Consider the following 12976-nt stretch of genomic DNA (forward strand, 5'->3'; position numbering starts at 1 on the left):
AGCAGGGGTCTGGGATACCTGGAACAGGTGAGGTGTGGAAATGGTGGACGGGACGGGCAGCTCCCTAGTCATGGCTCAGCTGAACCCCTCCAGGTAGACTGGAGCAGAAGAACGGCAGGCATTCCTCTGTGCTCTGCTCTGACAGGACACCTTCCTCCCGTGGAGGCCTGACCTCAGGCTCTGTGGGTTTGGCCTCATCTAGCGAGGCCTGGGCCAGTTGGTGAGTCTGGTGGTCCTGAGAGGCTGAGACTCCACCAGGGTCCCATGACAGGCAGGAGTGGGTGGGGCATTGTGGGCAGGAAGCGGAAGTGTCAGATAACCCCCTGACTGCAGTTGAGAGCTCCGGGACTCACTTCTCACTCAGCACAGCCAGAACTGGAGGTGGGCATCCGGTACAGAGGCCAGTGGACCAATGGTGAGCAATGAAGCCTGCTGGGCTCTTGGGAGTGTAGGAAGCCGGGCTAAATGACCAGGTCCTGGGAGCTAAGGAAAGACCCCTTCCCCTCTGTGGGAGCTTGGGGCAGAAACAAGACCCAGGATAATCAAGGAGTGAAAACTGGGCTGCTTGGCCTTCTGGGTCTCAATATTTCTCTGTTCCAGGTCCAATCCTGGGCTGGACGTCCCCTGGGCCTCTCATGAGCTCAGTCTTGGGCATGGCTCCTGCCGCTGGAGCCTGGGGTACTAAAGGAAAACTTTCACCCAGCACCCCTCCCCTACTGCACACCCCACCTGCCTTGTTCCGACCGCAGGCTTCCTGCACCCACCAGCCCTGGCCCTGGGGCCCTTGGGGACGGGGCTGATGGGGAGCCGAACGGAAACTCTGCAGATGGGGCAGCCCCATGGCTAAGAGGAAGAGGGGAGCTCAAGGACCCCCCTCCTGGGGCCCAACCAAGCAGAATATGAAAGCTTGCCGCTGGGTTTGTCCTAATGGCAATCTTGCAGGCCCCTTCGCACTCTCTGCCTCCAGCCCGGCAGTTTTGAGGCCGTGCTGCCAACACTTATTAGATATGGAGGTATGGGTGTAGGTGTTTGGCTCCCTGGTTTCCTTGCTGACTTGCAGTTCTAGTCTGGTCTAGGAGTAACAGGCTGTATAAATGGAATTCACTGTGCGTGAGGTGCAGTGGGAGAAGGCAGGGTGGGTTGGGAGATCTGGAGGGTGCTGAGTGACTGACCACAGTCACAAGCAGCAAGTTGGTGGTCAAAGTCAGGCTGGGGCCAAGGTGAGCAGGCAGCCATGTGGCTGTGGGGTGGAACACAGGGCAGAGGGACAGCCGGGGCCTCAGGCTCCAGAGGAGAGTGGCAGGACTGGGGACTGGTCATACTGGACCAGGGCCCCAAATAAGGGCTCAGGCTTTTCTAAAGCTTGGCTGTCCCCACTTTGAGGGGCAGCAGAATACTTTCTCAGAGAGCAATGGAAAGTGTTCTCAGCAATCCAGCCAAACCCAGATGACAAGGGTCCCCCGTGCCTCCATTTCCCACAGGCTCTGCCCCACACCCTTGGGCTTGGAGTGCTGCTGGCCCTGCCAGGGGCCCTGGGCTCTGGAGATGGGACAGAGGATGGCCCGGGCTCCAGCTCTGTCACCATTGTCCTGCTGCTGCTGCTGCTCTTGCTGCTGGTCACAGGCCTGGCCTTAGCCTGGCGCCGCCTCAGCCGAGACTCTGGAGGCTACTATCACCCGGCCCGTCTGGGTGCCGCGCTGTGGGGCCGCACCCGCCGCCTGCTCTGGGCCAGTGCCCCTGGCCGCTGGCTTCAGGCCCACACTGACTTGGGGTCCCCAGATGACCCAGAACAGCAAGATGCGCAGGATGCAGAAGCTGACAACATCATGGACGGTGGCCTAGAGGAAGCTGTCTGTGGGGAAAAGGCACAGCAGCGTGAATCTGGCCTCCACCCAGAGCAGGCCCTGGAAGCACATGACAGTGACCACGAAGGGGGCCTGGGCCTTGGCTCCATTGGGCCAGCAGGCTCAGGGGGCAGTGCTGAGGCCCTGCTGAGTGACTTGCATGCCTTTTCAGGCAGTGCGGCCTGGGACGACAGCACCAAGGGAGCAGGAGGGCAAGGCCTCCATGTCACAGCACTGTAGAGGCCGCCTGGCCTGTGTCACCTCTGCCCAAGCTTGCTCTAGACCTGTTGTCACCCTAACCCCAGAGAGAGCCCCCCAGTCTCCAAGCCTGAGCACTCCCTACCCAGAGGGTCAGTTACCCCACAAGCATCAGGAAGCCCCTGAAATAAAAGCCCACAACGCTGTGGTTCCGTGGTCCTGAAGCATCCTTCCTCTAAGCAGGGAGCCTCCCTCGCCCTCAGTCCAGTGGAAGCCAGTCAGTGTGCCATGATTCAGTCCTTTAATTTTACAAGGGCACAGCTAAGTGTGGCGCCCCCCCAGGGGGCCCCTGTCTGCAGTGTGCAGCCATCTATGTGCATGATTCTGGGGCTGGACACCCTTACCAGACCCCTTCCCAACTTGGCCACACCAGGCTCCTGAAGCTGGCACAGGGTCTCATTTCCCCTGGTGCACCCGTGTCCCTGGCATCCTAGCGCCTGGGGCGCCCACGGCTCTTCTTGGACTTCTTGGCCCCTGAGGGGGGTCGGATGGGGAGAGGGGCTGTGCTCGAGGGTGGCGGTGGCGATGGGGGAGGCAGGAGTGGAGGTAGAGGTGGATCTATGGGCTCTGGTGGGCCAGGGCTGGGCCGGAACCCCTCAAAAGGGGAAAACTTGAGGGGGCTACAGGAGAAAACAAGGCAGAGAGTCAGAGCCTCAGAAAGGCAAGACTTGCACAGAGCCCCAGGTGTGCAGCAGCTGGTCTGGCCGTGGGCGGCAAGAGCCTTGAAGCCCCTCCCCCAGCCGTAGATGCTGCACCTCAGTACCTGATAGGGGTGCGGGGACTGCTGTTGAGGCGCCGTGGGGAGCGGAGCTTGGGCTGGAAGGAGAAGCCCTCCTTGATGCTGTCCAGGACGGAGGGCGCCACATACGTGAAGCCCTGGAGAAGTCAGGCGGGGCGACGCTCAGCGACCCCACCCTCAGCTGGGATCCCCTCTGGCTCCCCCAGGCCCAGGCCTGCCTTACCAGAAAGGCCTGGTTAGCGCTCTCACTCAGGGCTGTATCATCTGGACTGTCCACTGGCGTCTGTCGAGTGAAGCGGGTATCGAACTGGCTCACGTCCTCCTCTGACTGCTGTAAGCCCATCCACGCAGGGAGGGTTAGAGACCCCACGGCAACAGCACCCTCCTGCCATGGCTCAGAAGCCCTGCACTCACCAGACTCGGCCTGAAAGGGGGGTCCACACGGCGGGCCAGGAGGTCGTTCCAGTTGATGTGGCGGAAGAAGGGGTGCCTCTGAGGGTAGGGAGCGCCCCCCCAGACGCCAACAGGTCACTGCCTGGTCCCAGTGGTAGCCACCTTGTCCTGGGCCCTGCCCCCTCACGTGGCCCGACTCACCTGCACTTCTGCAGCATCCCCGGGGCCACCTCCTATCCGCTGGATGGGATTCCGCTTCAGAAACTACGGGATGAAGGCGGGGGGAGGGGGGGGGAGGGGGTGAGCAGGGGCAGCCACTGGGTTCTGCCCAACCACCAGGGCTGGCTGGGGCCAGGAGGGTGAAGCCCCCTAGGGGGCTCCCGCAGTGCGACAGACTCAGATGGCATGTTCTCCAGGAAGCCTTGGCAAAGGTTTTGCATCCCCAGCGTCATCCCGGGTGGCTTTAGTAAAGATCCGTCACCAGGTCTGGGTGCCACTCCCCCACCCTCACCTCCGCCTGGCAGGCAGCGGGCCTCACGCAAGCTTAAATGTACACAGGCACAGCCGCTCAACTGCCAGGGACACCCAGGAACATGTGGCCTGCGGGGCCTAGAAGGGATGGGGGTGTGGGCAGGAGGAAGCCTCACCTTTTTGGCAAGATCCCGGGCATCTGGAGTGAGGTAGGGGGGCAGCGCCAGCTTCCCCTTGACAATCTTGTCCATGGTCTTCTTCCGGTTCTCTGCAGTGAAGGGTGGCTGGAGGAAGTGGAAGGTGAGGGCGGCCTGTGGGCCTCCACCAGGCCCCGGCCAGGCCCAGGTGGGGGCGCTCCCCCCCCACCCCGGAGGCTGGACTTGCCGATCCAGTGAGCATGTCGTACATGAGGGCTCCCAGGCTCCACCAGTCCACAGCTCGGTTGTGCCCACTGCGCACCAGGATCTCAGGAGCCCTGGGGGTGGGCGAAGCTGTTAGGCGGGCAGGTCCTTCTGTCTGTCCTCCTCCCCCCAGGCCAGACAGGAGACACTTACATGTACTCAATGGTGCCACAGAAAGTGTGCGTGACGGCGCCCTCGTGAATGGACTCCTTGCAGAGGCCAAAGTCTGTCAGTTTGATGTGGCCTGAGGAGGAATGTGGGATGGGGTGCTCAGGACCTCTGCCCCACGGCTCCTCAGCTTGGCCCCACAGACCCTGGTGGGCAGCTGTGTGTGCCTATGTGCATATCCTGTGTGTATGTGTGTATGCACACACGCACATATGTATGTGTGTGTGCGCGTGCGTGTGTGCACAGATGCATACCCTGGCTGTTGAGCATGATGTTCTCGGGCTTGAGATCTCGATAGATAATGCCTTGGGAGTGGAGATGACCCAGGGCCAGTGTGATCTCTGCTAGGTAGAAGCTGCAGAGACAGGAGAGGGTTAAGTCTGACGGAGGAACAGCTTGGGCCAGGCATCTCTCAGCAGAATGGCAAACATCATACCCACCAGGCTGTGTCTTCCAAGAAGATGCCCTCTCGCTCCAGGTGTGTGAAGAGCTCACCACCTATGACAGAAACACATCAGCAGCCACGGGCTAGGACCCAGTCCTATTGCTCTCTGAGCCTCTGTTTCTTCTTGAGGAAAGTAGGGCTCATAAATCCCGCCCTACCTGCCTCCCAGAGCTGCCGTGGGGACTCAATTCAAATCAGCAAACATCTACCGACGCCTACTCGGTGCCTGGCCCTGTGCTGAGTGAGGCTGGGGGAAGAGAGGAGACCCAGCCACTGACCTCTGGACGCTCAGTCTAATGGGGAGACAGACACGCACACAGCGCCGGCACTCCAGGCCCGGGCCCCAGCTGTGACAGCCTCACTACACACCCATGGTGGAGACAGGGGAGATGAAGTTAATCCCAACACAAGACACAGTGAGGTGGCACTGATTTTTACAGGGCAGCACTGAGATCCAGAACATGAAAGGAAAAACTGGTACTGGGGATGCAGGTGGAAAGAGCAGGCCTGGTCAACATCAGAGAGCAATGTGTCCTGGAAGCCAAAGCGTTGGCGAAATTAGTCTCAGCAGGCTCTGAGAGGAGAGCAGGGTCAGTCACACGCTATGAAGATGACCATGGCGGTGAAGTGATGCTGCCCACCCCAGCTGCTACAAGAGTGGACAGTGGCTACTGCAGAGGACCTAAAGTAGAAATGCATAAAACCCTCACTGCACTTCTGTAGGGACCCCCACCATCCCTCTCCACCGTCAAAATAATGGGACACGCTAGGCACTGGACAGACGTTTGCTGAATGAACTGGTGAACAAATGAACAGACAGGGGATGGACGAAGGGTAAGCAGAAATGTGCAGGCCCTCCTGATGGCCCTATAAGCAGCCCTCTCTGGGTGTCCACGGCACCCATGCTGCTTGTGCTGTCCCCAGCTCTCCCTGATCAGACACCTACCACTGAGGCACTCCAATATGAGGTAGAGCTTGCCGCCTGTCTGGAAAGCATAGGCCAGTTCCACAATGAACGGGTGCTTCACAGACTCCAGAATGTTCCTCTCGGCCCGAGTGTGTGCTGTGTCCTTGGCATTGCGCACAATTTTGGCCTAGAGATGCAGGGATCCGTCAGAAGATGAGACTCCTTTAGTCTCACTAACTAACGCCTTTATTTTCTCCTCTACACCCTGCTTTTATTATTTTGCAGCACAATGTTTACCTTTGAGCAAAACTCCAAATAAAATCAAAGGCACAAACAAGGAGCTAGTAATTCAGTAAAAGTCCAAGACACAATTCTTTACATATTAAACACAACTGAGTCCTATGAGCCAAGGTCTAAGTACGCTGTGGACTTCCAGTGACATCATGATCACGCTCTCAGTACTCAGAGCTTGAAATCAGGGAGTGAGTGGTGAAGCACAATCACAGCCGCCAGGTCAAACACAACTGGATTTTTTTTTTTTGCGGGGGAGGGGGGGAGTCTTGGGGCTTGAATTTGGGACCCGGGTGCTGTCTCTGAGCTCTTTTGCTCAGAGTTTCAGACATTCCTGTCCTGCTGGCTTCAAACTGCAATCCTCAGATCCAAGCTTCCTGAGTAAGTAGATTACTGGCATGAGCCACCAGTACCTGGCCACAACTGGAATTTTTTAAAGGTCAATGGTCTATGACATTTACATATTCTACATGATTCTCTTGGCTCCTAGCTCTCTGTCATATTCTGTCACTCCATTGAAATGCTCTGCCTTTTTGCTGCTGTCAGCCTTTTCAGAGATTGGTTTATCCTTTCTAACAAAGGGTTTTTCAACTTGACACTTTTTTCTTTGCCAGTCCTGGGCTTGAGCTCAGGGCCTGAGCGCTGTCCTTGGACTTTCTCAAGGCTAGATAGAGCTCTACCACTTGAGCCTCAGCACCATTTCCGGCTTTTTCTATATATGTGGTACCAAGGAATCGAACCTGGGTCTTCGTGCATGCTAGGCAAGCACTTTAACCACTAGGCCAAACTCCCGGCCCAACTTGACACTATTTTTAAAATTCTTTTTTTTTTAATGCTTTTGAGACATGGTCTCGTTCTGTAACGCAGGCTGGCTTTGGATTTCTTTTTTTTTGTGTGTGTGTGGGGGGGTCGTGGGACTTGAACTCTAGGCCTGGGCACTGTCCCTGAGCTCTTCAGCTCAGGGCTACCACCCTACCTCTTGAGCCATAGCACCATTTCTATGGCTTTGGATTTTTTAAGCTCCTGCTGTTTCCCCATCACTGGGACTACAGGTAGACATCACAAAGCCTAGATTATGGGTTTGAACTCTGGGCCTAGGCACTGTCCCTGAGCTCTTCAGCTCAAGGCTACCACCCAACCCCTGGAGCCACAGCACCACTTCCTGTTTTCTAGTAGTTAATTGGAGATAAGAGTCTCTTGGGGACTCTAGTACCTGGGCTGGCTTTGAACAGAGATCTTTAGATCTCCACCTCCTGAGTAGTCAGGATTATAGGCATGAGCCACTGTGCCTGGCTGCCTGGATAATTTTGAAACCACTGGCATATTAGGCAGACAATGCCTTGTGGGAGTTGGTCATGTCTACATTGGAATGTTTAGCAGCAGCATCCCTGGCCTCTACCCACTAGAGGCCAACAGCATTCCCCACATCGGTCCGGACACAAACTCTTAGCCAAACAGTGTCCCATGTCCCCGGAGAGTTATAATACCCCAACAATTATCAATAATTACAATAATTATCCCAACAGATAATAAACTAGCCAATGACAAAGACAAGGACCATGTCTTCAGATTGTTGATCGCTGTCTTGGGAAAGCCTGACATCATGCAAGAGGGGCGGCAGCCGCCAGGGCACTTGCAGGCTAAGCAAATGACTCACCTTCCTCAGGACTTTCATGGCATATATTTTGCCCAAGTTGGTGCCTTGCACCTTTCGGACCTGGAACACCTGTAGGGCAGGGGAGACAGGATCAACTTCCCTCTCCACATCCTCACCTCAGGGGCCCCACCCTGAAGGGATAGCACTGAGACCAAAAGCTAAGGGTGGGGCAGTAAAGATCTCTATCCATTCCGACAGAATCTGCCCTCCTTTAGGTGTCTCTGAGTCCCATCAGAGGCCTGACTCCTTTCCAAGGGAGCTCTGTAGCAAGAACCCGATAAAGGCCTCCAGGTTGTGGCTGAGGTGGGGTGCAAGTACCTTGCCATAGCCCCCCTTGCCCAGCACACGCAGCAGCTCGAAGCAGTGCGGACCGACGCGCTCGGCGCCCACATTCACACTGCTCTCCGTCAGCTCCACCTCCTCATACTGTCCAGCAGGCCTGAGGGCACGAGAAGTCAATGCAGACGAGGCCGCGCGCTCCCCGGGCCGCCCCCCGTCAGGACCCTCACTCACTCCTGGCCAGCCGTCCTCAAGTCGGCAAGGGGACACACATCCTGTGAGAAAACGGGGCACGATGCAAGGAGGCCCGGAGCACCCCGCCCCCCCGTCTTGCCCAAGCAGCCCTGCTCGGCCGAGGAGAGGAGGGGGCGAGGGGCGGGAGACGGCTGGCGGGAGCAGGGGTCGGGGCCCGCCGTGGGCGCGGGGCCCCGGCTCTGACAGCCTCGGCTCCCACGTCCAGGGCGCCGGGGGGGGGGGTTCTCACCGCGGGGCTGAACTCGGGCTCGCCCTCCTCCTCGCTGCCTTCCTCGGTCTCCAGGTCTAGATCGAACACGGCTGCCATGGCCGCGCCGGCCCCGCGGGACCCTCGGCGGGGTGGAAGCCGAACTCTGACTGACTGACAGTCCCAGGCCTGGGCTCTCACAGAATCATTCCGCGACAGGTGTCGTCGTGACGCAAAATAGCTTCGCCTCAGGTCAGAGAGACCGATTGGTGGAGGGGCGGGGCAAGAGGGCACGTGTCGCAATGCCTTTCGGGAGTTGTAGTCCGAGACCCGGCCCACCCACTCCCTCAGGCTGTTGAAGCTGCTTCTATACAATCCTCTCCTCCAGCCACTATTCAACATCAGGTAGGAGAGGCTCAAAGACGCCAAAATGGGCTCCAGGGAAAGTATGGGTTTGGATGTAGAGAGTCATAAGTGTACACAGAGTAAAAAGTGTCAAGTTTAGTGCCAGGTTGTTACCAGAATCCTGTCCCAGAAAGCTTGGGACATCTGAACAGGAGCTTCTGTCCATTTTTGGGGGGTGGGGAGGGGGTTGTGGGGCTTGAACTCTGGGTCTGGACCTGTCTCTGAGCTCCTCAGCTCAAGGCTACCGCCCTACCCTTGAGCCACAGCACCACTTCAGGCTTTCTGGTGGTTAGTTGGAGTCTCACAGACTTTAGTGCCCCAGCTGGCTTTGAACACTGATCCTCAGATGTCAGCCTCCTGAGTAGCTAGGATGACAGGCGTGAGCCACTGGGTCCAGCACTTAGGACAATTTTTGAGCATGTTTACTAATTCAGTTGCTTGGTACAGAATAGGTACATTACAAAATAATGGCTGAGGGGCCAGGAGTTTGGCCTAGTGGTTAAAGTGCTTACCTAGCATGCATGAAGACCCGGGTTCGATTCCTCGGTACCACATACATAGAAAAAAGCTGGAAGTGGTGCTGAGGCTCAAATGATAGAGCTCTAACCTTGAAAAAGTCCAAGGACAGTGCTCAGGCCCTGAGCTCAAGCCCAGGACTGGCAAAAAAAAAAAAAAAAAAAAAAAGGCTGAAAGAATGAATGAACTATTTAACCCTGCCTAAGGTTTGAGACTGCCTCTTCATTTGTGTTATATGGCACTGCAGCTGCAGCCTTGAGGCCTCCATAGGGTTCTCCATACAGAAACTTGGAAAGGACTCAGGCCTTTAATGGAATTCAGAGCTAGAAACCTAAAGGAAGGAAGGGTAGATTTCATCAGAATGGATAGAGACCTTTACTGTCCCACCCTTGGCTATGTGAGCTCTGATTGTTGGAGTTTATCTGCTTGTTCTTTCCTCTTGCACAGAAGAGGCTTAATGCCAACTCTGTGGGACAGACTTTGGGGGTTCTCAGGCTGGCTAAGGGTAGGCATAGTTGATATTCTCCTTTCTTTCTTTTTTTTTTTTTTTTTTTTGCCACTCCTGGGGCTTGAACTTAGAGGCTTAAGACTCTTTGTGCTCAAGGCTAGCACGCTATCACATGAGCCAGAGCACCACTTCTGGGTTTTTCTGGATAATTTATTGATTAAGATAGGAGTTTCACTACTTTTCTGCCCCAGGTAACTTCCAACTATAATCCTTAGACCTTAGCCTCTTGAGTAGCTAGGATTACAGGCGTGAGCTCTCAGCAACCAGCAGAAAGGGCTTACTTGAATGTGGCTGCAGGTGATCCCATCTGAGGAGCTCTTAAGTCTGGACCTGATGGGAACGGACCCTGTGGTGGGTCTGTAGATCACTCCAGAGGCACAGCCCGTGGGCTGGTGTTTACTTAGCCCCCCTTCCCTAGCCCTCCCTCCAGCTGCGTCCAGGAGGTGCTGGCCACTGAAGATAAACAATCCCACAGTCCAGGCACTTCACTGTCACTTTATTGGGGGTAGGAATGACTGGGAGCTGCGCACAGCTCCCGTGCTGAGTCAGAATTCCTTTCATTCATTTATTTATTTATTTTATCAGTTGTGGGGCTTGAGCTCTGGGCCTGGGCGTTGTCCCTGAGCTCTTCAGCTCAAGGCTAGCACCACTTAAGCCACAGGGCCACTTCCAGTTTTGTGGCTGTTCACTGGAGATAAGAGTCTCATGGACTTTTTGTGCTTGAGCTGGCTTTGAACTGCAGTCCTCACATCTCAGCCTCCTGAGTGTCAGGTCTGCCAAAAGGAAACTCCATGCAGTTCAAGACAAGCAGGTAAAGGATTGAATCCCATCCTGTTTTTCCCCAGGTGCCACCAAAGACAGACTGCCTGAATCCAGCAGGGTAGTCTACCCAAACCTAGCTGGAAACATCCCACTGGGGACCAGAGGGGAACCCCCCGCCTCCCTTGACCTAATGGCTTTTGTATTAACTTCTGCCCTCCTTGCTTGGACCCCATAAAACCCCAGCTCCTGTCCCAGCTCAGATGCACAACCTCCAATCCCGAGGGAAGGTCTGTGCCCCTCGGTGTTTCTCAATAAACAGTGCTCTCCTGTCCACGATTGAGTCTGGCCTATTCCTCTTCCATTTGCCTCCATTTTCCTGACAGAGGGTTTATTGTGTGAGGGAAAGAACAGACCTCTAGCCACCCAAGATGGAGTCGGCCAAGCAAGAGGCTCTGTGGTGGGGGAGAGAGAGTATACATGGGGAAGGGTGTGGCCTCAGGGGAAATACCTCAGTCTAGGGGACCTCCCACTGCCCCCAGCATGCCAGCTGCCAGGGTTACTTGTGCTAGGTGGGCATTTCCAGGTGCAGGGGGAGAGAGCCAAGGGAAGGAGCCATTTCGCCCAGGCAGACCTAACACTAAGTAGATAGGATTATAGGCGTGAGCTACCAGAAACTGGCCAGAGACAGAATTCTTCATTGTTGGTGGTTGTAGGGCTTGAACTCTGGGCCTGGGCGCTGTCCCTGAGCTCTTCAGCTTCAGGTTACCGCCCTACCCCTGGAGCCACAGCACCACTTTCAGTTTTCTGTTGGTTAATTGGAGATGAGAGTCTTACAGACTTTAGTGCCCGGGCTGGCTTTGAACAGAGATCCTCAGATCTCCACCTCCTGAGTAGCTAGGATGACAGGCCTGAATCAGGTTATGACAAAGACAGTCTAGCACAGTCTCTCTTCCATTGCTAGAGAGCCATGGGCCACAGAGGTGAAGATCCAAGACTTCTGGAGTTTCCAACAAAGAACTGAAGGCATACACACACACACACACACACACACACTAATAAAGTGGCAAAGCAAAGAGTTTAATTAAAGGGAGAGAATACACTGTTAAGGGAACAGATAGGCTCAAGGTAAGTAGTTCAAGAGTAGCAAACATAGTTTAGAAAAGTTCAGCTTTCTAGGATTTGGAGATGTGGAAGGAGTTCTTAGGAATAGTGGGCTGGTCTTAGGCAGATGAGGGCTATGCCTTGGCGGGTATTTGGAAGGTGTGTGCACATGTACATGGTAGCATCCATAGTTTTAAATATATGTATGAGGTGCAACCCACATGCATAGAACCTTACGTAGGAGTTCAAGGCACAGAGGTCAGAAGAAGAATGGAAAAAGTTCTATTCAGTTAGAACTGGTCTGTAGTTTTTCTCTTCTTAGAGTGAAGTCTTACTAGCAACCTGACCACTCATTAAGTGGGAAGACGTGTGGCTAGGGGAAGTGTTAGGGAGGAGACGCAGCTCATGGATGTCTCAGGGTTGTGACGAGGAGAGTAGGTATCTCCAGCATTCTTTCCCTGTAGACAACCAGCATCATTTTCCCCCTACAAGACAAGATCCCTAAAATTCTATTTTTGGGGGTGGGGGGACAGGAATTGAGTTCTCCTTTCTGTAACTTCTTCACATTGAGATGAGGCTACAGACACTACCGATCAGAGATATCCAGGCTAACAAAAGTTTATCTGCTCGGATGGGGCCACAGGTTGAACCTCACCAGAAGAGATGCGCAGGTTTGGACCTGTAAGCGCAAGGCAGGTAGATGTCTGCCAAATATCAGTCCTGAGGTCTAGCCTGTGGGAGTGATTTTCCCTTGGGCCCAGATGCTACAGGATCCCCCCACCCCATACACACCCAGATGAGACTGGGAGATACTCTGGACTGAAGAAAGACTATCCCATAGTCCAGATGCTTTATTCAGTCCTGACCCTGGGGAGGGGTGACTGGGGAGCTGCCCACAGCCCCTATGTTGGACTGGAACAGAATTCTGGAAGCAGATTCCCTGAATGAAGAAGCTAGTCTAGACAGACTTTCTCTGTGAGTGCTAGGTAGTGTGCCAAAGGTCACAAGTTGGAGGAGAAGGCACATGATGCCCGTGATGCATGGCAGGGCTGTGCCGAAGTGCTGAGGCCACTCAAGAATAAAAACAGAAGAGAAGGGACTTGGAAGCTGCGTTAGTACGTCAGAGGCCTAACCCTTATACCCTCATAAGGGTACACCACATCCACTATATTAGGACCTACGAGGGTTTGGTTTTTGCCCTGAGCCTGTGTCCTCATCTCTACACTGGGAACCACAGTGTCTGCCTGGAGGCAATTATTATTGACCACAGCCATTTGCTTCACTACTTAGGCCACTGCCACAGGTGAGGGGTCCTGTGAGGTGTTCATAGTATGCTCTACAAGTATCCTGGAATTTTCATAAAACAAAAATAGGGGATTCAGTCTCTGT

The 12976-nt window shown here is 54.9% G+C and overlaps 2 protein-coding genes across 2 annotated transcripts; one reads left to right on the forward strand and one right to left on the reverse strand.

Moving 5' to 3' along the window:
* The first annotated feature begins 48 nt into the window (after positions 1 to 48).
* Ptprcap (protein tyrosine phosphatase receptor type C associated protein) lies at positions 49 to 2250 on the forward strand. The gene is made up of 2 exons (XM_090347260.1): positions 49 to 415; positions 1482 to 2250. Exons 1-2 carry the CDS (start codon positions 413 to 415, stop codon positions 2082 to 2084), a joined length of 606 nt encoding a protein of 201 aa, XP_090203386.1. The 5' UTR covers positions 49 to 412; the 3' UTR covers positions 2085 to 2250.
* An 81-nt stretch (positions 2251 to 2331) lies between these two features.
* Positions 2332 to 8496, reverse strand: Rps6kb2 (ribosomal protein S6 kinase B2). The gene is made up of 15 exons (XM_090347261.1): positions 8338 to 8496; positions 8088 to 8128; positions 7893 to 8013; positions 7575 to 7643; positions 5666 to 5813; positions 4715 to 4772; positions 4529 to 4629; positions 4260 to 4350; positions 4090 to 4180; positions 3882 to 3989; positions 3436 to 3498; positions 3256 to 3333; positions 3065 to 3172; positions 2866 to 2978; positions 2332 to 2722 (listed from the first exon to the last, which is right to left on the reverse strand). Exons 1-15 carry the CDS (start codon positions 8413 to 8415, stop codon positions 2533 to 2535), a joined length of 1458 nt encoding a protein of 485 aa, XP_090203387.1. The 5' UTR covers positions 8416 to 8496; the 3' UTR covers positions 2332 to 2532.
* Between the last annotated feature and the right edge of the window lie 4480 nt (positions 8497 to 12976).

Source organism: Megascapheus bottae, chromosome 16 (genome assembly GCF_031878675.1).
Source record: "Megascapheus bottae isolate mThoBot1 chromosome 16, mThoBot2.hap1, whole genome shotgun sequence".
NCBI lineage: Eukaryota > Metazoa > Chordata > Mammalia > Rodentia > Geomyidae > Megascapheus > Megascapheus bottae.